Source organism: Panthera tigris, chromosome X (assembly GCF_018350195.1).
Source record: "Panthera tigris isolate Pti1 chromosome X, P.tigris_Pti1_mat1.1, whole genome shotgun sequence".
NCBI lineage: Eukaryota > Metazoa > Chordata > Mammalia > Carnivora > Felidae > Panthera > Panthera tigris.
Window position 1 is genome coordinate 77,552,189 of NC_056677.1, and position 25,674 is coordinate 77,577,862.

Below are 25,674 nucleotides of genomic sequence, written 5' to 3' on the forward strand. Positions count from 1 at the left end.
ATGAATGGCCCTATAGTTTTGGGCCAAATCCTGCTGACCCTGACACTGAGAATACAATCTTGTGTGGCAAATCAAATGAGTTGAATTATTGGGGCCAGAATGCTACCAAGCTCTTTCTAAACTTTTGTGGATGTGAAGACCTACTTACTGCCATGGAAAGTGGCATGGATGCTGAATGCCCAGTAGGCAATCTTGTTTCAATTTATTCTATTCTATCTTATTTTTGGTGAGCAGAACTGGCAGTATGAGATAAACCTACATAAACAGTGAGTTCTTGATTTTTATATTTATTTCTCATATAGATCTAAAGTCAGTAGCTTACATACATGTAGTATAAAACTGGAGGAGATAAAGGAATAGCATAGGACTATGTTGGAAAATCAGAATGGGGAAGAATTCCAAGAACTGCTTGATGTTTCATTAATCCCTGCTGGAAAGCATGTTGCCAAAAAAAAAAAAAAAAAAAAAAAGTCCTTCTAGTTGGTTTTCTCTCTCTCTCTCTCTCTCTCTCTCTCTCTATATATATATATATATATATATATATATAAAATACCTCATGTTGAGTTTTCTCTTAGTGATGTCCATTTAATTTGGTTGATTTCTTAAACCATGGATTAAATTCTGTGTATTAGAGCACCAGTGAATGAAGTTTCAGTCCCTAAATGAGCTAGGAAACTCCCAAATGAGAAAGCTTGGGATTTTCCCAGAAACTTGTTTTGGTATCATCCTCCAGCCCCCTTCCTATCCTTTCTATTCTTAAACTTTTTCTCTAGCTAAGAATAATAGCTCTGTACTTTCTATCTCCTCCACCTCTAGAAGCAGGAATAATGAAGACTTTACAGTCCATAAAGTTTACTCAGCCCTCAAGATTCCTGATGCCAGCTCAGTTTCTAGTCTTCCTGAATAGTGGCTCATACTTCAAAGATAATTTCAGATTTAAGATGGCTTTCTAAATCTACATAAATAATGTCTGGATTATTTGCTATTTTAAATTGCCCATGTCATTTTTCACCTCCATTAGCCTAGATAATTGAGAGTTGGCTGTATATTACCTAATATGTATAAAAAGAATTGAACATTCTGAACAGTAGATTTTAATGGCTGCAATTTCAGATACACATAGCCAGGCCATGCTACTTCATTCTTGCTCACAGTGGTATATTCAGATGTACCCCTATTTAAGCAAACTCAATAAATGAAAATATTATTTTACAAAATTGATAAGCTAAGAAGATAATTTTATTCCCTTTCATGGATCTCTTACTTTAAAAAGAGATTCACCATAGGGTTACTTTAGTTAGTCATTTCCTTGATTATATTTAAGACATCTCTGTTTTAAAGGGAAAAAAATAAAATTTATGGATAATTTTATTAGAACAAATATACTATAAGTCACCTGGATCTCCAAGGACGGGCTACAGGATAGTTACTGCCATATATTGTTCACTGGCTAGATGTTCTCTCTTTTCTGTAAAAGTGTGTAGATGCCTTTAAAATGTTTTTTTTTTAATGTTTAAAGGATCAGTAGTCCCTACATAACTCTCTGTGAACCCAAGAAGATGGAGTATACTTGTGACTGATTGATAAGGATGCCTGTAATTTTCAAATGAGGTTAGTGTTTAAACAGTGACCCAGAATCTATCTGTCAATCTTTGTCAAATATCTTATTTGTTATTCATTTTTCTGCAGCCCCTTCAATTGTTTTTACTCTTTCTACACGTTTGTCCTCCCCCTTTTCCCAATGCTGCATTCTAAAAGTGAATCAAGAAATTCACCTACCCAATCTGTATAACAAGAATGTTATTTAGTTTTACTTTAATCTTAGCTATCCTTAGACCTTCTTTTCTTCTTACTGTTTTCCAGTTGAAATAAAAAGGATTTTTTGATATATGCAGAGACTTTTTCTTTAAGGGAAACTGTTAAAATTGTACAACCTCAAAGAATTTCCAAATGTTGCATTTCCAAAAATATTTTATCTTGTTTTTCTTTAAGCTTCCTGTTGCTCTGTGTAGTCCCAGTGATGGTTGAAGGCATTGAATTTTACATTCTATATTGGTCTCTGTTCCACATCTAGTTAGGAGTTATAATTTTTCCACAAATAACAGTGCTTTTGTGAAAGTAATTACCCAAAGCTGGTCTATTTCTAATGAATTTTTTCAGACCATGATTTTAAAGTATACTCTAATTTCCACATATATAAATGTTTTCTTCCTCTAGATAGAACATGGATACGTGTTGACTGCATCCTAACCAGATAGCTACCTTTGCTCCATTTTGCCAAGTTATTATCTCAGATTTAAATTCTACAAGGGCTGGTTACCCATCCTTCCTTCTCCCAATCTAAATTAAATTAGCTTGCCTGCCTGCCTGTTTTCTTTCCCTCTCTCTGCTTCCCTCCCTCCTCCCTCCTTTCCTTCTTTTCTTCCCTTTTGTTTCTGAATGTGTTACCCAGAGTTACATGGAAAAGAAAAAAAGCCTCAGTTGTTTTCAATGGTGCAGTAAAGGATTACAGGACAGTGAAACAAAAGCAAGGCAGAGAAAAAATCATTGAAGTACACTACAAGGGAGGAGCAGGCCAATCAGTCAAGAGAGACAAGGCCCCGGGGAACTCTGGGGTGTGGGCTCGTATCATTTTTTCTTTTGGGTGGGTCCTAGTGTTACAACGTTTCAGTGACAGGTCTCGATCATACAGTAGTCAACTGGGCATGTCCTTTCCCAAGATGCATTTGAAATGCCTGCATAGTGTAGGAAACAGCAACATTGTTTCTGTTCCAGAGACATTTGTCAAATAAGGACAAGGGCTGTTTTCTGCACATGTACAGCAAGCATAACAAACAACTATTCCTCTTCCTGGACTGCTAGATGGGTGGAATAGTATAGTCCCTGGGCAATCCTAGGTTGGGGCTCTCTGCCAGGACATCTAAGGTGGGTCCTCCTGTCTCTCATGCCTAGCTTCCTGCCTAACATATGCATTAATATATTTATTCCTCATCTACTTCCTAGAAAGGTTTCATGTAGTTTACAACCATGGCTATTAAAATAAGGTTAAAAATTGGAGGAAAAATTTCAGACAATTATTCCAAATACTTATATTAAGGATGGTTATTATTACTGAACATTACGTTTATTTTTAAAATTTGTTTATTTGAATATAGTTGTCATAAATTGTTACATTAGTTTCAAGTGCACAACATAGTGATTCCACTTTTCTATACATTATGCTGTGCTCACTACAAGTGTAGTTATATCATCTGTCACCATATAATGCAATTACAATATTACTGACTATATTCCCTATGCTGTTATGCATTAAATTTAGCTATGAGCTTCCTAGAAGCCAAGACAGAAAGAAAAACATGATATATTTTATAGCTCCCATTATGACAAAATGAAAGCATTTTAAAATGGAGGACAAAGAACAACATTGTCTTCAATAGCAGTTTGAGGTACAAACTAGAGAGACAGATGATACAAATTCATCTTTAAAATAGAGATGATACAGAAATGTTCTTCATGGTCATTTGCTTCATCAACAAGCCACTTTCGATTACCTTTGACTGTGTTTGTTCACTAATGAAGCACAATTAAATATCACTGCATTTGTGGACTACATGTGCAAGCTGTTGTGGAAAACAGTATTCATTGTGGAATCAATTTCCTTCCCAACATTACTCTCCTTTCCCCACATACACATTTCTTTCATTTTTGCAAACCCAAAGTTAAGAGCCTGGTGATAGTTTTAGGGACAGGAAAAATTTCATTTATTTCCCAGAAGTTACAAAATCTTAATTCCACTTGCAAGAATGCCAAGACCCAACTTTGCACATCTCTTTTTTCAAAGTTATAAACGATTTCAAATGTACAGGAAATGTTAACCCTACAGCTATTTAACTAGAAAGCCTTATTGAAAGGCTTTGTGATTAATAACTATTTGCATATCTGCCAACAGAAGTACTTTGCATTATCAGTCTAGATTCATAAAAATTTACCAATAGAAATTATCTTTTTTTTCAATATATGAAGTTTATTGTCAAATTGGTTTCCATACAACACCCAGTGCTCATCCCAAAAGGTGCCCTCCTCAATACCCATCACCCACCCTCCCCTCCCTCCCACCCCCCATCAACCCTCAGTTTGTTCTCAGTTTTTAACAGTCTCTTATGCTTTGGCTCTCTCCCACTCTAACCTCCCTTTTTTTTTCCCCTTCCCATCCCCCATGGGTTTCTGTTAAGTTTCTCAGGATCCACACAAGAGTGAAAACATATGGTATCTGTCTTTCTCTGTATGGCTTATTTCACTTAGCATCACACTCTCCAGTTCCATCCACGTTGCTACAAAGGGCCATATTTCGTTCTTTCTCATTGCCATGTAGTACTCCATTGTGTATATAAACACAATTTCTTTATCCATTCATCAGTTGATGGACATTTAGGCTCTTTCCATAATTTGGCTATTGTTGAGAGTGCTGCTATAAACATTGGGGTACAAGTGCCCCTATGCATCAGTACTCCTGTATCCCTTGGGTAAATTCCTAGCAGTGCTATTGCTGAGTCATAGGGTAGGTCTATTTTTAAATTTTTGAGGAACCTCCACACTGCTTTCCAGAGCGGCTGGCCCAATTTGCATTCCCACCAACAGTGCAAGAGGGTTCCCGTTTCTCCACATCCTCTCCAGCATCTTTAGTCTCCTGATTTGTTCATTTTGGCCACTCTGACTGGCGTGAGGTGATATCTGAGTGTGGTTTTGATTTGTATTTCCCTGATAAGGAGCGACGTTGAACATCTTTTCATGTACCTGTTGGCCATCCGAATGTCTTCTTTAGAGAAGTGTCTATTCATGTTTTCTGCCCATTTCTTCACTGGGTTATTTGTTTTTCGGGTGTGGAGTTTGATGAGCTCTTTATAGATTTTGGATACTAGCCCTTTGTCCGATATGCCATTTGCAAATATCTTTTCCCATTCCGTTGGTGGCCTTTTAGTTTTGTTGGTTGTTTCCTTTGCTGTGCAGAAGCTTTTTATCTTCATAAGGTCCCAGTAATTCACTTTTGCTTTTAATTCCCTTGCCTTTGGGGATGTGCCGAGTAAGAGATTGCTACGGCTGAGGTCAGAGAGGTCTTTTCCTGCTTTCTCCTCTAAGGTTTTGATGGTTTCCTGTCTCACATTCAGGTCCTTTATCCATTTTGAGTTTATTTTTGTGAATGGTGTGAGAAAGTGGTCTAGTTTCAACCTTCTGCATGTTGCTGTCCAGTTCTCCCAGCACCATTTGTTAAAGAGACTGTCTTTTTTCCATTGGATGTTCTTTCCTGCTTTGTCAAAGATGAGTTGGCCATACGTTTGTGGGTCTAGTTCTGGGGTTTCTATTCTATTCCATTGGTCTATGTGTCTGTTTTTGTGCCAATACCATGCTGTCTTGATGATGACAGCTTTGTAGTAGAGGCTAAAGTCTGGGATTGTGATGCCTCCTGCTTTGGTCTTCTTCTTCAAAATTACTTTGGCTATTCGGGGCCTTTTGTGGTTCCATATGAATTTTAGGATGCCTTGTTCTAGTTTCGACGAGAATGCTGGTGCCATTTTGATTGAGATTGCATTGAATGTGTAGATAGCTTTGGGTAGTATTGACATTTTGACAATATTTATTCTTCCAATCCATGAGCAGGGAATGTCTTTCCATTTCTTTATATCTTCTTCAATTACCTTCATAAGCTTTCTATAGTTTTCAGCATCCAGATCTTTTACATCTTTGGTTAGATTTATTCCTAGGTATTTTATGCTTCTTGGTGCAATTGTGAATGGGGTCAGTTTCTTTATTTGTCTTTCTGTGGCTTCATTATTAGTGTATAAGAATGCAACTGATTTCTGTACATTGATTTTGTATCCTGCAACTTTGCTGAATTCATGTGTCAGTTGTAGCAGACTTTTGGTGGAGTCTATCAGATTTTCCATGTATAATATCATGTCTTCTGCAAAAAGCGAAAGCTTGACTTCATCTTTGCCAATTTTGATGCCTTTGATTTCCTTTTCTTGTCTGATTGTGGATGCTAGAACTTCCAACACTATGTTAAACAACGGCGGTGAGAGTGGGCATCCCTGTCGTGTTCCTGATCTCAGGGAAAAAGCTCTCAGTTTTTCCCCATTGAGGATGATGTTAGCTGTGGGCTTTTCATAAATGGCTTTTATGATGTGTAAGTATGTTCCTTCTATCCCGACTTTCTCAAGGGTTTTTATTAAGAAAGGGTGCTGGATTTTGTCAAAGGCCTTTTCTGCATCGATTGACAGGATCATATGGTTCTTCTCTTTTCTTTTATTAATGTGATGTATCACGTTGATTGATTTGCGAATGTTGAACCAGCCCTGCATCCCAGGAATGAATCCCACTTGATCATGGTGAATAATTCTTTTTATATGCTGTTGAATTCAATTTGCTAGTACCTTATTGAGAATTTTTGCATCCATATTCATCAGGGATATTGGCCTGTAGTTCTCTTTTTTTACTGAGTCTCTGTCTGGTTGGGAATCAAAGTAATGCTGGCTTCATAGAATGAATCTGGAAGTTTTCCTTCCCTTTCTATTTCTTGGAATAGCTTGAGAAGGATAGGTATTATCTCTGCTTTAAATGTCTGGTAGAACTCCGCTGGGAAGCCATCTGGTCCTGGACTCTTATTTGTTGGGAGATTTTTGATAACCGATTCAATTTCTTCGCTGGTTATGGGTCTGTTCAAGCTTTCTATTTCCTCCTGGTTGAGTTTCGGAAGAGTGTGGGTGTTTAGGAATTTGTCCATTTCTTCCAGATTGTCCAGTTTGTTAGCATATAATTTTTCATAGTATTCCCTGATAATTGTTTGTATCTCTGAGGGATTGGTTGTAATAATTCCATTTTCATTCATGATTTTATCTATTTGGGTCATCTCCATTTTCTTTTTGAGAAGCCTGGCTAGAGGTTTGTCAATTTTGTTTATTTTTTCAAAAAACCAACTCTTGGTTTCATTGATCGCTCTACAGTTTTTTTAGATTCTATATTGTTTATTTCTGCTGTAATCTTTATTATTTCTCTTCTTCTGCTGGGTTTAGAATGCCTTTGCTTTTCTGCTTCTATTTCCTTTAGGTGTGCTGTTAGATTTTGTATTTGGGATTTTTCTTGTTTCTTGAGATAGGCCTCGATTGCGATGTATTTTCCTCTCAGGACTGCCTTCGCTGCATCCCAAAGCGTCTGGAATGTTGTATTTTCATTTTCATTTGTTTCCATATATTTTTTAATTTCTTCTCTAATTGCCTGGTTGACCCACTCATTCTTTAGTAGGGTGTTCTTTAACTTCCATGCTTTTGGAGGTTTTCCAGACTTTTTCCTGTTGATTTCAAGCTTCATAGCATTATGGTCTGAAAGTATGCATGGTATAATTTCAATTCTTGTAAACTTATGAAGGGCTGTTTTGTGACCCAGTATATGATCTATCTTGGAGAATGTTCCATGTGCACACTGACCGTGTGTCTAGATGATCTATCCATTTCTGTAAGTGGAGTGTTAAAGTCCCCTGCAATTACCACATTCTTATCAATAAGGTTGCTTATGTTTATGAGTAATTGTTTTATATATTTGGGGGCTCCGGTATTCGGTGCATAGACATTTATACTTGTTAGCTCTTCCTGGTGGATAGACCCTGTAATTATTATATAATGCCCTTCTTCATCACTTGTTACAGTCTTTAATTTAAAGTCTAGTTTGTCTGATATAAGTATGGCTACTCCAGCTTTCTTTTGACTTCCAGTAGCATGATAAATAGTTCTCCATCCCCTCACTCTCTATCTAAAGGTGTCCTCAGGTCTAAAATGAGTCTCTTGTAGACAGCAAATAGATGGGTCTTGTTTTTTTATCCATTCTGATACCCTATGTCTTTTGGTTGGCGCATTTAATCCATTTACATTCAGTGTTATTATAGAAAGATACGTGTTTAGAGTCATTGTGATGTCTGTATGCTTTATGCTTGTAGTGATGTCTCTGGTACTTTGTCTCACAGGATCCCCCTTAGGATCTCTTGTAGGGCTGGTTTCGTGGTGACAAATTCCTTCAGTTTTTGTTTGTTTGGGAAGACCTTTATCTCTCCTTCTATTCTAAATGACAGACTTGCTGGATAAAGGATTCTCGGCTGCATATTTATTCTGTTTAGCACACTGAAGATCTCGTGCCAATCCTTTCTGGCCTGCCAAGTTTCAAAAGAGAAATCAGTCACGAGTCTTATAGGTCTCCCTTTATATGTGAGGGCACGTTTATCCCTTTCTGCTTTCAGAATTTTCTCTTTATCCTTGTATTTTGCCAGTTTCACTATGATATGTCGTGCAGAAGATCGATTCAAGTTACGTCTGAAGGGAGTTCTCTGTGCCTCTTGGATTTCAATGTCTTTTTCCTTCCCCAGTTCAGGGAAGTTCTCAGCTATCATTTCTTCAAGTACCCCTGCAGCACCTTTCCCTCTCTCTTCCTCCTCTGGGATACCAATTATGCATATATTATTTCTTTTTAGTGTATCACTTAGTTCTCTAATTTTCCCCTCATACTCCTGGATTTTTTTATCTCTCTTTCTTTCAGCTTCCTCTTTCTCCATAACTTTATCTTCTAGTTCACCTATTCTCTCCTCTGCCTCTTCAAGCCGAGCCGTCGTGGTTTCCATTTTGTTTTGCATTTCGTTTAAAGCGTTTTTCAGCTCCTCATGACTGTTCCTTAGTCCCTTGATCTCTGTGGCAAGAGATTCTCTGCTGTCCTGTATACTGTTTTCAAGCCCAGCGATTAATGTTATGACTATTATTCTAAATTCACTTTCTGTTATATTATTTAAATCCTTTTTGATTAGTTCATTAGCTGTTGTTATTTCCTGGAGATTCTTCTGAGGGGAATTCTTCCGTTTGGTCATTTTGGATAGTCCCTGGAGTGGTGAGGACCTGCAGGGCACTTCCCCTGTGCTGTGGTGTATAACTGGAGTTGGTGGGCGGGGCCGCAGTCAGACCTGATGTCTGTCTCCAGCCCACCACTGGGGCCACAATCAGACTGGTGTGTGCCTTCTCTTCCCCTCTCCTAGGGGCGGGATTCACTGTGGGGTGGCATGGCCGTCTGGGCTACTTGCACACTGGCAGTCTTGTGGTGCTGGGGATCTGGCGTATTAGCTGGGGTGGGTAGGCAAGGTGCACAGGGGCAGGAGGGGTAGGCTTAGTTCGCTTCTCCTTGGGTGATCCACTTCAGGAGGGGCCCTGTGGCAGCGGGAGGGAGTCAGATTCGCTGCCGGAGGTTTGGAGAAGCACAGAGTTGGGTGTTTGCATGGATGGAGCAAGTTCCCTGGCAGGAACTGGTTCCCTTTGGGATTTTGGCTGGGGGATGGGCGAGGGAGATGGCGCTGGCGAGCGCCTTTGTTCCCCACCAAACTTAGCTCTGTCGTCCGGGGGTCAGCAACTCTCCCTCCCTTTGTCCTCCAGCCTTCCCGCTTTCTGAGTAGAGCTGTTAACTTATGACCTCCCAGACGCTAAGTAGCGCTTGCTGTCGGAACACACTCCGTCCAGCCCCTCCGCTTTTGCCTGCCAGACTCGGGGGCTCTGTTTGGCTGGCAGGCTGCCCCTCCACCCCGGCTCCCTCCCACCAGTCCGTGGAGTGTGCACCGCCTCGCCGCCCTTCCTACCCTCTTCCCTGGGCCTCTCCTCTGCACTTGGCTCCGGAGACTCTGTTCTGCCAATCCTCTGGCGGTTTTCTGGGTTATTTAGGCAGGTGTAGGTGGAATCTAAGTGATCAGCAGGATGCACAGTGAGCCCAGCATCCTCCTATGCTGCCATCTTCCCGAGGTGTCCAAATAGAAATTATCTTAATGTGTTTACCAACTCCTTGCTTTTACATAAAGGTTAAGGACTTGTGCAGGCTCACTTAACCTCATTAGTAGCAAAGTTGACACTAGAATTTATGTCCTCTGATGAGCACTCTAGACCTTTTTTTTTTCACTATACTGTACTATAATATAGTATAGACTATAGATAATATAGATTCACAGGATTATATGTGCATTCAATTTGCTATTGCATCCCCATATGTAACAAACCCAAGCCTCATAATGTCTTTTCCCTCTCTATACAGATTTTGAATTCCTAATTATTATGTAGACTCTTGGTTTTTAAGTTCCATAATGAAATTGTCTACATGGCATATTAATAAGTCTTTTATGCATTCAGTCAACAAATATTTCTGAACTATAGAGTTAATAATTTGAGGCCCATTTGGTAAAAAAAAAAATCATGACTGCTTTCATTAGCACTTAAATTACCCTAATACTATATTTCAGAGAGGCAAAACCAGGAACCAGGTTTTACTGATATTTGAGGTATAGTATACCCTTTAGTCAAATGGAAGCTTGACTTTTGTCCTTATTTTTAATTTTAATATTCTATGTGCTTTTGCTTTTACTAGAAGGAGCTCTATCACTGCATTACCACAAACAGTAAATATATATCTCTCCTGCTGGTGACCACTCTTTTCTCTGTTTGGGGAACTAGATGAAGATTTTGATTGTTCACTACTTAATGGCCTCTGTAGTGGCCTGTCTGTTCACCAGCAGCAGTCTTGAAATGAGCTTACAAGAAAGTAAAGCTAGTGTTCTAAAGCAAAGAATAGAAAGTTTTTAAATCTTTTACATAGCAGATTCAGGCAGGGTGTGCCTGCTTTATTATCTAAGGTGTTGCTCTTTTCCTTTCATGCCTTTGGAGATCCCTGGGAAAGGGCAGCTCATTGAGTAAAATCTCTGTCTCAGAGGGATTTCACAAACAACAGCAATTCATTTCAGCCTAGAGACAAAGAGGATGGATGTCTATTCTTATAGGACTTCTGTTCTTGTTGTCTATAAACTTTGAAATCAAAAAGTAGAAAATTTGGATGTTCTCCTCTTTCTATCCCTCTACACCTCCATCCCCACCCCTCTCCCATACTTTTGAGACCAGATAGTGGCAAATAGATTAATGGGAGATTCCTTTTTTTCTGAGTTCTATCTAGAATGCTCTCCTGTCCTAATATGTATAAAAATGCATTTGAAAGAATTCTAAGTAACCTCAGATACAAACCTGAGATAATGACCAAGATTAAATGGATTGAGCATCTCATTCATAAAAATTCCAGTTTGTAATCCTATTTTATTTAAGTGGTTATCTTTGTTCTTTGGAATTCCAATTAGCCAAAGGATGATAATACTGATAATAATACACCCTGCTAAGGGAAGTTATTTTCTCTCCTTCCACAACTCCCACAGTTCACTTTATGGTAGCTCTATGGACATATTTCTCTTGCCCAACACCTCCACTCCCCTTTTGGGAAATATTTGAAAAAAGAAAAAGAAAAAGATCTGGGGGCAGTACTCAGTCAAATAAATTTGGGGCAGTTATAAAACAAGATTTATTCATTAAAATTATATTTGACACAGGGGTGCCTGGATGGCTCAGTCGGTTAAGTGCCCAACATGAAAGGGCTGTAATATCCCACCTCACATACAGTCTTATGTTCCACTACTGTTTCGTATGGCTTGGCCCATTTGACAGTGATGTTACAGAGATTATCTGGCACAAGACAAACTGCTAGTGGAATACATGTTGAATATTTTGTTAGAAATTCTTTTGCCCATAGCTTGGTTCCATGTATGCCCTTTGACTGTAAGCCTAATTTGCATGACTATTATAAATAAAAAATATTTCTAATTTCCTGCTTCAAACACACACATCTGACCTTGATCAATGTCACCAAACCAGGCCTCTAGCAATCACTTCACAATTTTGACTGCCCAGAAGAGTTGATCGTCATCTTTACACAACTATTCCCTGGGATGGCAGGTTGAGTTAGTAGCAGTGGAGACTTGTAAGACCTGTTTCCTAATAAAAATGACCTCCAATGTAGTTTTCTCTGAGGAAACTTCTCTTCCCCTGAGCAGATCAGAGCTTCCACAAATGTCTTTGAAGCAGTCACGCAGAGGTTACTTTATAGAGTTGACCGTAACATTGAACATGAGGCATTCGAATGGTTCTGTCTTAAAATAGAATATCTTCTCATTGAAGTCATGGGAATGGAAAGTTTAGTGATCAGGCCACTTGGGAAGAAGAATGCCAAAAACAAACAAACAAAAAATCAATGTCATCATATCCATTTGTCACTTGTTAACAAAAAGCTAAAAATAAGCATTGAATTTTGTACCATTTTTAGTATCATTCCAGCACCGTGTTTGAGTATTCTTCCCTCCAAAGCATGTTACTCCTTGAATGGCGATACTTGCCTCCTCTATCTCTAACTAAAGAGCCCAGTCAACTAGTTTCACACCCTTGAAGTCAACTTTGACTCAAACTTTTCATTGATCCTCTAGATCCAGTGATCACCAACTTAGATTTTATCACTTGAAACTGCTATACCTCTAGGTACTCTAAAATTCTCTTATGTGAAGACAGCCAACTCTCCTTCCATCCTTCATAGCCCATCACACGCATTGTACTTATACTTTTCCATGTGGTGTGCTACAAGCCTTTGTCCAACTTGTTTTCCCTCTGGCTCTCATTTCTGTCCCTACCAAACTATGACTCTGCTGTCTCTCATTTCTTTCCCTACCAAACTACGATTCTGCTGTCAGTCATTTTAGCACTGTGCTCAAGAGTACTCCTCATTTGCTCATTACCCAATTCCTCAGGTACTCTTGGCTTTAAAATCCCTAACCCTCAAAATAGTCACTAACCATGTTGTCCTCTATTGCCTCCAGACTAATTTGTGCTAGCAGGCAATGACATGCAAAAGTAGTATGTTGATCAGGTCCATTGCTAGTGCAAGAAAAAAAATTAATTTATCAGATAGAATTTTGGAAACAAAATCTCTATCCCAGTACATCTACTTGGTTCTGTAATTACTGAGAGGTTTCTGTAAGCTGAATGCTTAACTGGTGGCTTACATGTTAAAAATTATTCTAGAAAGATTAAAAATAGAACATGTCTTGTGCTGACAAAATTTTCTTTAGGATTTTCATGAGTCTAATCTGATAAAATGGAGGAATTTAATTGAAAACTAGGAAGAAAAATTCAGGTATGGAATCTCATTATCTATCTATCTATCTATATCGCATAATTAAGACCAACATTCAAGCATGTGTCTTTCAAATACAGGCAATTCTCATCTTACAAATGGATTGCAGACAGATGTAGGGCATATTACTGTTTGAATCCTGGTTATTCAAGTGGGAAAACTTTGTTTGGAAGTCAGTTGTTTGGAATTTAGAAAGCATTTTGCCACAGAGGCAATGTTGTAAATGGTTGTTTAGTTCACCCAGGATAGCCAATAATGTCACTAAAATCTTACATATTCTCAGAGGAACAGTAGCAAACACTTTTGTTATTCTAATAATTAAACAAAAGCAATATCATTGAATAAGATAATTTTATATTTTTGGCTTGAATGGTGATACTTGAGGAAAAACAGGTTTAATTATAAAAGGATGAAGAAGTAGATTGAGATTGTTAAGTCTCTGACTATGACTCAAGCATTTTCTTTGACTCATAAGCAGTGTTAAAGAGTTTAAATGATATATGTTTTTCATCAAACCAAATTGAATTTTAAAACTTGTGAACTTTTGATTCTCTTTTTTTGGAAATGGGGTTTTATAATGGGATGACAATACTATTGTTGAAGTCAGTTACTGACTAGAGATCAAAAGAAAACAAGAAAGGGAGGGTGGAGATATGGTGCCAAAGAAAAATTTTGAAAAGAGGAGACATATACAAATATGAAAGATAGATAAATAAATAAATAAATATGTATATATGATAGTATGTGTATTATCTTTTTCAAAGAAAAGGGGATTCTTGCCTGTTTCTTCAGTTCCCAGGCTATCCTATATACATACATATATATATATATATATATATATATATATATATACATACATATATATATATACACATATATACATGTATATACGTGTGTGTGTGTGTGTGTGTGTGTACTAAATAGAAAAGTTGAAATATGTTAGAGAGGCTAAGCTGAGTTATACTATAAAGAGAAGATACAGGAGAAAAGAATAAACTGCAGAATATACATTAGTTTTGACAGGGAGAAAGCTATTTACTTTCTGTTGGTGTTGTATAGGATAGATATTGGAATGGGGGGAAAACATTGGGAATATGCTGCCATGAGTGTAAAAGGTTAAGTCAGAGGAAGATAATGGGAAAAAAAATCAGTTTTGTTTCATTATAAATGGAATCCTCCTTTGGTGTCCTTGGAGAGAATTCAGTCACTACATCATTTTCCAATCATGTTTTATTCAGATTGATTTTTACTTTCATGCAGTTCCATTGCAGTAGGGAACTATGGGAGTAGCTTGGCTTTATTCAGGTTGTACAGGTGTGATAGATTTCCAAAAATCACATTATTTGAGCTGTCAATGAGGAAAAGAAGATAAGGAACTACCCGTAGCATGATTACTTTGAAGAGAGAAAAGAAAGATGATAGAGGAAGAATACTGAGTCATTAAAAAAATATTTATTGGGCTACGTGCTAAGCACTGTGCTGAGTGCTTGGAGATACAGAGGAAGAAGTTCTGGGAATACAGTGGTAAACATATTGTCTCTGCCTTCACATGGGAGGCAGGTACAGATAGGTAAATTGGAAACTGCAGAGAATTGTTTTAAGTGCTAATGTGGAAGTACTATTTGAGTATTAAGGACATATATAGAAACGCCATCTAACTCAGACTTCAGCAATTAGAAAATACTTCTTAGAGTGTTCTAAGCTGATACCTAAAAGATGGATATGAGTCAAACAGGAATAGAGGAGATGAGAGGTAAACATTCCTAGCAGAAGAAATAATATTTAAGACTCAATCATATGGAATCGCTGGAAGGGAAAATGGCCAAGTAGGAGGATCCTAAGCTCAACTCATCCCATGGATACAACTAGATAACACTCACATTGACATAAACACCCAGAAAACAACAAAAAGACTGGTATAATGACCTCCACAACCAAAGGTAGAGGCTATATCAAAGAAGGTAGGAAAGGGAGAGACACAGTTTGAGAACTAAACAGACTGTGCTGAGCAGGGAGCATGATGAAGTGCAAGAAATAGATGATCACACTGGGGACCCCCACATGGGGAAGATAAACACCCATAACATTTGGCTTTGAAAGCTAGTGGGACCAAATATCATGAGTTCTTACAACCAGCAGGACTTAAAGCCTATAATTCTTTTTTTTTTAAGTTTACTTATTTATTTTGAATGAGAGAGAGAGAACATGAGCAGGGGAGGGGCAAAGAGAGAGGGAGAGAGTGGATGCCAAGCAGGCTCTACACTGACAGTGCAGAGTCTGATGGGGGGTTCCATCTCACAAACGATGAGATCATTACCTGAACCTGAATCAAGAGTCAGGCGCTTAACCTTAAATTTTTTTTAATGTTTATTTATTTTTGAGACAGAGAGAGACAGAGCATGAACAGGGGAGGAGCAGAGAGAGAGGGAGACAGAATCTGAAACAGGCTCCAGGCTCTGAGCTGTCAGCACAGAGCCCGACGCAGGCTCGAACTCACGGACCGTGAGATCATGACCTGAGCCGAAGTCGGACGGTTAACCGACCAAGCCACCCAGGCGCCTCAACCTTAAACTGAACCACCCAGGTGCTCCTAAAGCCTGTAGTTCTAAAAATAAGCCAGCTGGGCTTCAGGAGAGCCCTGGGGGCACTAGAAAGCTAATGAAGTTCCTTCCCTTAAAGAGACAGCAAGACAAATAGCCCCTGCAGATACAGCTTAGAACCAGCAGTTTGAAAAATGCCTGGGGCACATGGGAAGGAGAGTGATTTCTTCTTCACAGAGCTTGTCCCCAAGAGACAAATGCCATTCCTCCCAACCCCACCAGTGTAAACACAGGGAACCAGAGCAGCACCTACACTCACTGCCTAACTTGCTTGCACCAAACCTGCCCTGCAGCCAGTGGATATGCTCTTCTTAGTCATACTTGCCTCAGTCCCAGTGCTGCAGGGCCCCTGCCCATGAAGACCAGCTCAAACTTTGCCACCACTATGTCTCCCAACCCATGCCTTTTCCAGAGCCTAGGTCCTGGTGGCAGTGGTGAGTGCTGTAGAAGCCTGAAGCATACCTTGAAAGTGCATGCCCATCCCACATGCTCTTTGCAGATCCTCTTAGGCTGGCCTGGTCCTAGGAGCAGCTGCTCCAGGTCTCATTAGCAAGCCCACCAGCATGTACCTTAATAAAACACACCCTACCCCTGCCAGGGACCAAACACTGCCTACAAGAGGCAAAGAGAGCCACTGCAGAAAACTAGACTGTAGACAAAACTGACAACAATACAACAGGCACACAACAACACAGGAGTCACTCCCTGAAGGGCCAGATCCTGAGAAATGGGACACTGCCCTGCAGGGCATTTCAGAACCTCTTCTTCATAAGGCCATAACCTTCAAGGACAGGAGATGCAGCTGACTTTCCTAACACACAGAAACAGACATAAAGAGTTAGTCAAAATGAGGAGACAGAGAAATATATCCCAAACCACAGGAAGAGATCTAAGTAAAACAGATATAAGTAATATGACTGATAGGGAATTGAAAGTAATGATCATAAAAATACTCACTGTACTTGAGAAGAGTAGAGAACATCAGGGAGACCCTTAACAAAGAGAGAAAAAAGAACCAATCAGAGATGAACCATACAGTAAATGAAATTAAAAATATACTTGATGGAATAGACAGCAGGCTAGATGAAGCAAAGGAATGAATTAATGACCTTGAAGACAGAGTAATGGAAAGTAACCAAGCTGAGCAACTGATAGGAAAAAATCAATTTTGCAAATTTAGGATAGTCTTAGGGAACTCAGCAACTCCATCAAGTGTAATAACATTCATGTTATAGGGATCCCAGAAGAAGAGAGAGTAAAGGGGAAAACTTTGTTTGAAGAAATAATAGGTAAAAACTCCCTCATCTGGAGGAAGGAAGCTGATATCCAGACCCAGAAAGGCATAGAGGTTCCCCAAAAAGATCAACCCAAGGAGTTCCACACCAAGACACATAGTAATTAAAATGGAAAAAAAGTAGTGATAAAAATCTTTAAATCAGCAAGAGGAGAGAAGATAGTTACATACAAGGGAAACATCATAAGGCTATTGGCAGATTGTTTCACAGAAACTTTGAAGGCCAGAAGGGAATGGCATAATATATTCAATCTGCTGAGAGGGAAAAATATGGAGCCAAGAAGGCTATTCAGCAAGGCTATCATTCAGAATAGAAGGAAAGATAAAGAGTTTCTTAGGCAAAGAAAACCTAAAGGAGTTCATGACCACTAAACCACCCCTGCAAGAAATATTAAAGGGAACTCTGTGGAAAAGAAAGACCAAAAGTGACAATATGAAAAATAAATATATCTGTAAGAGTCAGTCAAGGGATTTACAAAATAAAAGGATGTAAAATATGATACTATATACCCAAAATGTGGCAGCAGAGACAGGTAAAGAATGGGGTCATAAGAACTTAAGTGACCATCAACTTAATATAGACTGCTATATGCATAAGATGTTATATACAAACCTAATGGTAACCACAAATCAAAAACCAGTAAGAGATAAGCAAAGAATAAAGATATAGGTTGTAGCAACATTTTTCTAGATATGTCTCTTGAGATAAGGAAAATAAAAGCAAAAATAAACTATTGGGACAACATCAAAATAAAAAGCTTCTTCATAGCAAAGGAAACAATCAACAAATCTAGTAGTACCGTACTGAATGGGAGAATTTATTTGCAAATGGCATATCCAAAAAGAGTTAGTATCCAAAATATATAAAGAACTGATACAACTCAATACACAAAAAATAATCTATTTACAAATGGGCAGAAGACATGAAGACATTTCTGCAAAGAAGATCTACTGATTGCCAGCAGACACCTGAAAAGATGTTCACCATCCCCTATCATCAGGGAAATACAAATCAAAACTACACTGAGGTATCACCTCACACCTGTCAGAATGGCAAAATCAAAACCACAATAAAAAAAAGTGTTGATGAGGATGTGGAGAAAAATGAATCTTGTGCACTCTTGGTGGGAATGCAAACTGGTATAGCCACTGTCGAAAACAGTATGGAGTTTCCTCAAAAAGTAAAAAAAATAGAGCTGCCCTATGATCCAGTGATTGCACTACTGGGTATTTTCCCCAAAATATACAAAAACGCTAATTTAAAGTGATATATGCCCCCCTATGTTTTATAGCAGCATTATTTACAACAGTCAAATTATGAAAGCAGCCCAGGTGTCCTAAATAGATTAATGGATAAAGAAGTGGCATAATGCAAAGTGAAATAAATCAGAGAAAGACAACTAACATATGTTTTCACTCGTGGAATTTAAGAAACAAAACAAACAAGCAAAGGACAAAAAAAGTGAGAGAGAAACCAACTATGAAACAGACTGTTGTCTACAGAGAACAAGCTGATGGTTACCAGAGGTGGTGGTAGGGGGTGGGTGAAATAGGTGATAGGGATAAAGGAGAGCACTTGTTGGGATGAACACTGGGTAATGTATGGAATTGTTGAGTCAATATATTGTATGCCTAAAACTAACATTGTATGTTAACTACACCGGAATTATAATAAAAACTTAATTTAAAAAAAAAAGACTCAATCTGGGGCATCTGAGTCACTCACTCGTTAAATGTCCAACTTCAGCTCAGGTCATGATCTCATGGTTTGTGAGTTCTAGCCCTGCGTCGGGCTCTATTCTGACAGCTCAGAGCCTGGAGCCTGCTTCAGGTTCTGTCTCCCCCTCTCTCTGCCCCTCTCCAGCTCATGCTATGTGTCTGTGTCTCAAAAAATAAATAAAAATGTAAACAAAAATTAAAAAAAAAAAGACTCAATCATATGGCAGGGAACCTGGAGAAAGGGCTAAAAAAAAAAAATGCCAAACAGGATTTTCAAATCTGGCAGAGATGTAGTATCTTGAACTTGATCATGCTCTACCACAAACATCTATATAAGCCAGATGAATGACAAAAAATGCTTTTGAAGTAATAGGAAAGCTGTCAAGACAGCCAGGACTTAAAATCATGAGTAAGGAAAACTATAGAGACATTAGCCATGTTTCCCTTTGTGGCATTTGCCAGATTTTGGTGTGTGATATAACATATTCACCAGAGATCTCAGCTATCTCATAGGACTGGGGAGAGAAAAAACTAGAGGGCTGTCAATGTAGTCAGCACCTCAGGAGCCAAAATGTTTAAGAGAAGGTATGAGTAGAAAAGTGAACTTGACACTCAGTAGTTTTTCCCTCTGACCACTTGCCAAAGTATTCAGCTTTGCATGTCATGAGAAGGACTTACTAGTCAAGCAGAATATGGTTGATAGCAAAGTGGAATTTTCCTCAGTCCCATAGTTACTGAAGAAACAACAGTTAATATTCACAACTTTTCATGGAGAAGCAACTCCTGTAAATATCTCAGGATTTTAGGGACACCTAAATAATCTACAATCTAAGAATGAGGGTGAACTTGAGGTACACTGAAACTTTTAAAGACCAGTTCAACTTATAGTTATTGTACTATTTTGTTAGGTTAATGTGATCTGCCTCTAGCTGCCTACAAATGATAGGGTAAATCCTTTCTGGAGGAAAATACCATCCAGAGTCTCTACATTTATTCACACAAAATGCCTGTATTCAATCAAACATTAATAGGCATTTGAAGAACCTGGATCAAGGGAAAATCAGAAAATAGAAGTAGACCTATAAATGGTCTAGATATTGGCATTCACATAGACCTTAAAATTACTATGATTAAAAAATTACTGTGATTAATATGTTTAAGAAAATAGATGACAACATGGAGAATTTCACTGGGGAACTGCAATTCATTTAAAGTATAGAATAGTAAGAAAGGTAGAAAGTATCCTAAAAATTAGTGAAGATCGTTTCAACAAGGAAATAATTGGTTGACACTGAGTGATGCTGCAGAGAGGTCCTTTGGATGTAGTAACAAAGAAGGTAAATATTGGGAAGGCCTTGGCTTTTGTAAATAGTTTGTTGGTGACCTTGAATGTAAACAGTTTCATGGAAGTGGTGCACATAGAAGCCAGGATGATGGTAAGGACATAGATTTGAAGTGAGTAGGGAGGATAACTGTGCAAAATAGGAGGCCTCATGGGCTTAAAGTTGTGGTTCATGAATTTATAGTGACATCAACATAAATGGCTCTGTAATTTTATCTAGTAACACTAATAAACTAAACTTGGGTAGAAATACACTATAAGTTGGACTATTGGGTTGACTCAGTTGGAATTTTGTCAGCAAACTTTTAGAGAAGTACAGTAGGGCAAGGGAATTAAGGAATTAGTGGGAGGGGAGATAAGAATACTTTAGGTTGGAAGTAACAGCTGTCTCATCTTAAAGTGATTTAGACAAATAAGCATTTATTCTCACAAAGCAAGTGTGGAAATAGATGACTCTTCCTCTTTATCAGTGACTTAAGTGTGTTATGGCTAGAATCTAATCCTTGTTGGTCACGAGATAGCTCCCATGGCTTCAGGCAGCCAATCTGCATTCAAGGCAGGAATAATGGGGAAGGGGGAAATGCCAGCTTTATCTGTTGCTTTTATCAAGAAAACTTTCATAGCATCTCATTGGCAAGAACTGTATTATATGCTTTGTTGCAAAGGATGCTAGTAAAGCGGGAATTTAGTTTACTCACCCTAAAGATGGGAGAGAACATAATTTGACAGTAGTTATTGGATTACACAACCATTAGTATCTGCAACAAAACAATAGATATACTATTAACTCTAGGCTGAAAAGGGAAAGAAGTTAGGACACAAAGGGACTGATAGCTAAAAACAAAATAGGCAGGGGGACGGGGTGTCCAGAAATAAATGCCTTTTAAACTGAAGAACAGGTATAGTAGGAGACACTATGTGAAAGAATTGGAAGCACTAAAGGTTGTCGTCATATAATAGGATGCATGAAGTTATTATTTATCAATTTCTGAAGTTAGAGTTACTTAAATTTGTTTTAATTACTCTCTTGAATGAGTTGCCTAGAGTCAATGATTGAAATACATGTGAGTGGGGGGCAGGATGGGGGAGTAAGAAGTATTTATAAAGCTCATGTGGTATACTGACTATATGAGTACAAAAATAATCTCCACAAATAGAAAATAAATGTTCATTAAGATTTCATTAAAAATCACAACAAATTCATGATCATGTTCTCATTATGGTCTATTAATTTTTAATATAGTACCATTTGCTTTTGACCTTGATTTAAAAATTAAAATAATTCACATTATTTCTAGGGTGGCAAAATCTTAGGTTGTTCATTTTCCTAATTATTATTATTCTTATTGTTATGGTTGGTGTACTAGCATAAGTGAGTTTTCACAGCCATCAAGGTTATGGGGGATTTCCTTCCCTCCCCTTCCTTCTCTCACCCCCTTTATGTTCCTTATATGCTTACTTTTCTACTTACGTTCTGCATCCCTTTCCTTTCCTTTCCTTTCCTTTCCTTTCCTTTCCTTTCCTTTCCTTTCCTTTCCTTTCCTTTCTTTCCTTTCCTTTCCTTTCCTTTCTGTTTTTCTCTCTTTCTTTATTTCTAATAGTAGAAAAAGTAATAAGTTCTGTAGATTGAGAACAGGGAGCCTGTATACAGAGACATATTTAGACACAAATCATGCTATCATGAATCTGAGATGATTTTTAGAAGTGATGTGTATTCTAGTTAAATCTACTCTACTACCTGAATTTTTAAAGACTTAGCATACATTACAATTAAAATTCATTTTAGGGGTGCGTGGGTGGCTCAGTTGTTTAAACATCCAACTTCAGCTCAGGTCATGATCTCACAGTTCGTGGGTTCAAGCCCCACGTCGGGTTCTCTGCTGACAGCTCAGAGCCTAGAGCCTGCTTCAGATTCTGTGTCTCCCTCTTTCTCTGCTCCTCCCCACTCACACTCTGTCTCTCTGTCTCTTGCTGTCTCTCAAAAATAAATAAAACATTTAAAAATGCATTTTAGAGTTCCATTCTATTTTAACAGACTACAATTAAATGCATATATACACATAATGTCTATTTATATGAATGTATCTATATGTATCCCTGTACATGCCAACACAGTACTTTACTGAAGTAAACTTCCACGGTTGGAAAAATAGGCTTCTCTAGTCATATAGACTGCTTATTAATACATTGCAATCCAGTTTTTACAGCAGTGATTATTATAATTTATTAGTCCATCATATCATTATTTGGAATAGTAGCTGTTCTAATGTAATTAACCATTGAAAGAAATACATTTTAAGTGTTCTAAATTGTGTTTCTAATTACTTGTAACTAAAACTCTAGAATTTTAAAATCCATTTGTCTTATGAAAGGCTTCAGTACTTACCCCTGTTGTTGTACTATTACTTTAGAGTAACTTTATTTTAAAATTACATGTCAAATACCATTTGCTGGTGGTAATGTGAAATGAATGGCTACACTCTGAGGGAAAAAGCCTGTTTGGCATTTTTTAATATCATATACCTAAAACAGAACTTCCAGAATGATTAGACCACATTTGGCCCAATGTAGATCTATTTGTACTTGCATAATGCATTACATGTACACACTGTTATATTTTATGACTATTTGGGTGCATTGATTTTTCTATAAAGAGAACTATTATCCACATCTTTTTGCATAGAAGTATACATAAACATGGCATAGATAAACAACTTACTAAAATAAAACTGATGCTTGGCACAGCTATTATTAGTGCCACAGATTTTACAACTGTAATATTTCTGAAACACCAGCTTGAACACTTTGCAACTTTTTTTTTTCTGGCTGTATGCAGAGGCAGTTTGGTAAGTTGCAAAACTTCTACATTTAATTTTACATTCTAGTCTAGGGCAAATCTTGTCACTAAATCCGAATTGTGGCCTCGTGTCATCCCCAGAAAGAGGCTTCCCCCCCCACACACACACACACTGGGCCAGTTAGTGATTTGAAGCAAATGAAGCAGCTCTGCTAGCAGGAAAATATGAAGAATGTGAAAGACTTAGAAATAGGTTAACAAAATGCAAAAAGTAAATCCAAAATCCAAAAGTACTGCAACTTTAACTGTACTATTTTTCTCTTGTGGTCCTGTTTGAAGAAATGTATAAAATTATTATGAGTAAATTAAAAATCACTAGTGTACTGTAGAAGCGAACTGGCCATTATTCCTTTCCCTCACTTAGCATAAAATAAAATCTAAAGATAGTTCCTAATCGTCAGAAGGAGCCTTTTGATAGACTGTGAGATTGTCTTGAGGACATGACAGTTGACTTACAGGAGAGTGAACTAGCCCAGCAATTGGAACGAGACATGGAAATGTTTGATTTACCTGCTATATTTAATAGGTAATTAGTAAATTTTTATCTTAGTGGACAAATCATATGGATTGGGTTTCCAAAATTCATCTTTCTCTTCTAATTTTTTTATTTGCAATAATTTCAAATACAAAGAAAATTGGTGAGAATAATACTGAAGATTCCTGTATACACTGTACTCAGATTCACTGTTTTAAACTTTTGGCCACGTTTGTTTTGTTATTCCCTGTTAGTACTTCAGTGACTGTTTTCTAAGAACATGCTTGTTCTCTTAGGTAACCATAGTAAAATTATCAAATTCAGGAAATATTAATTTAATACTTTCATCTAATTGACAGTCTATAGTCCATATTCCAGTTGTAGCAGTTTTCCCAATGATACCTTTTAAACCATTTCCCCCTCCAATACAGGATCTAGTCCAGGATCACATAGTGCATTTAGTTGTCTTGCTTTTTAGTCTGCTTAACTGTGGATCAGTTCCTCATAACTTTCTATCACCTTGTTAAACATGAAGAATACTGATCAGTTATTTTGTGGAACATTCCTTGGTTTGGATTTCTCTCATGGTTACATTCAGATTACATGGTCCTGTACGGAATATTCCATAAGCAAATTATGTTCTCTGTAGGATTTCACATCTGGAGGCACACAGTGTCTCTCCGTCCCTCATTTGTGATGTTCATTTTGATCACCTGGTTGATGTGTTGCCTGGTGTCTCCACTCAGTAGGTATTATTTTTCCTGTTCTAACTAATAAGCAGTCTGTGGCAAGATACTTTAAGACAAGTAAATATATCAAATATAGATCAAACTCCCCTCCTAGCTTTAAAAATTATTGATTATTCTTACATTAACCAATCTTTACCACAATGGTTGCAAGTCATCTTGTGTTAATTTCTTTTGGAGCAAGAAAAAAAGGTAATTTATTCTGGTAAGTTTCAGAAAAAATTAATTGATCTCCTTTGACAGTGTTCTAATATAGGAAATTGTTTTCTGTGGATTCACAGAGTAGTGTATTCAATCTAACTCAAAATGAGCAGAAATTGAAATCAAAATGATTTTTGCTCTAGAATCAATATACATATTAAATGTTCCCCAACAATTTATAAACCCTTAAAACAATACTCTAGGTATGTGTAAACACAATTTCAGTGCTTTTTGAAAAAATGAAAGTATTTTTAATTGATTAAATGGCAGAAATCTGTATTTTTCAACTCTATTATTTTTCTAGAATTTATATGCTTTTTAACTTTTCAGCCTCTGTTTTTTCATGTCTTTAACAAATTATCACCTCATCCATTTAGTCGTGTTCCATCTAATTTGTGTATTTCTATTCTTCCTTCTTTCTGCCCTTCCACATTACCTAAATCCTTTGTGGTTGAGATTACTTAAATTTTTCAACCTGTTTTTCATTTATACTTATAAATTATGTGTATCATTTACTTTAAAAGTATCTTGGCCTTTTTCTAGAATTGGAGATGAGACTTTTCAGGCATCACAGTGAAAGAGATTAAAGTTGTATTATATCAATATTATAAAATATATAATTGTTGCTAATTGATGTTTTATATATTCAGTGAATTTTACAAAGGCAAATTCTATTCATTGTAACAACCCTAATTTTAACATTTGAATTTAAAGTTTTTATTTTTTTTTTAATTTTTTTTTAACGTTTATTTATTTTTGAGACAGAGAGAGACAGAGCATGAACAGGGGAGGGTCAGAGAGAGGGAGACACAGAATCCAAAACAGGCTCCAGGCTCCGAGCTGTCAGCACAGAGCCCGACGCGGGGCTCGAACTCACGGACTGCGAGATCATGACCTGAGCCGAAGTCGGCCGCTCAACAGACTGAGCCACCCAGGCGCCCCGAATTTAAAGTTTTTAATTTAAAATATGAATCTTTTTAAAAATTTACCATCCCCATAAATAGCCAATAATTTTACTATTTCATTGAACAAAATTTCAGCATTCTCATGAATCTTAACTGCATAGTATACACATATGTAAAGTAAAATAGATTTTAAAAATGGTTACAATTTTTTGATTCCTGAAGTATCTAATACATTTTTAATAAACAAAAATTATGGAAATTGTGTTCGTTAGTTACCTTAGCCAAGGGATCTTATCACATTATTAGTGATATGACATGTAGATAATAATATGTTCCCTTCATGTGATAAGAATGGCATTTTACTTCTGTAGTCCTCCTTCTAAAAACTCAAAACCTAGTCTAATCATGAGCCTAATAACCAGACAAACCCAAATTGAGAGATACTGTACAAAGTACTTGACCATTGTTCC

At 37.5% G+C, this 25,674-nt stretch overlaps 2 protein-coding genes across 4 annotated transcripts in view; both read left to right on the forward strand.

Annotated features, from left to right (window-relative positions):
* Positions 1–25,674, forward strand: part of DIAPH2 (diaphanous related formin 2) — a 982,724-nt gene that overhangs the window by 870,083 nt on the left and 86,967 nt on the right. The gene's annotated exons all lie outside the window — the stretch shown is intronic.
* LOC102969200 (adenylyl cyclase-associated protein 1-like) overlaps positions 23,318–25,674 on the forward strand; it is a 74,268-nt gene continuing 71,911 nt past the window's right edge. The window contains 1 exon segment of the mRNA XM_042975206.1: positions 23,318–23,403. Within this exon segment, the coding sequence (XP_042831140.1) occupies positions 23,318–23,403 (86 nt within the window).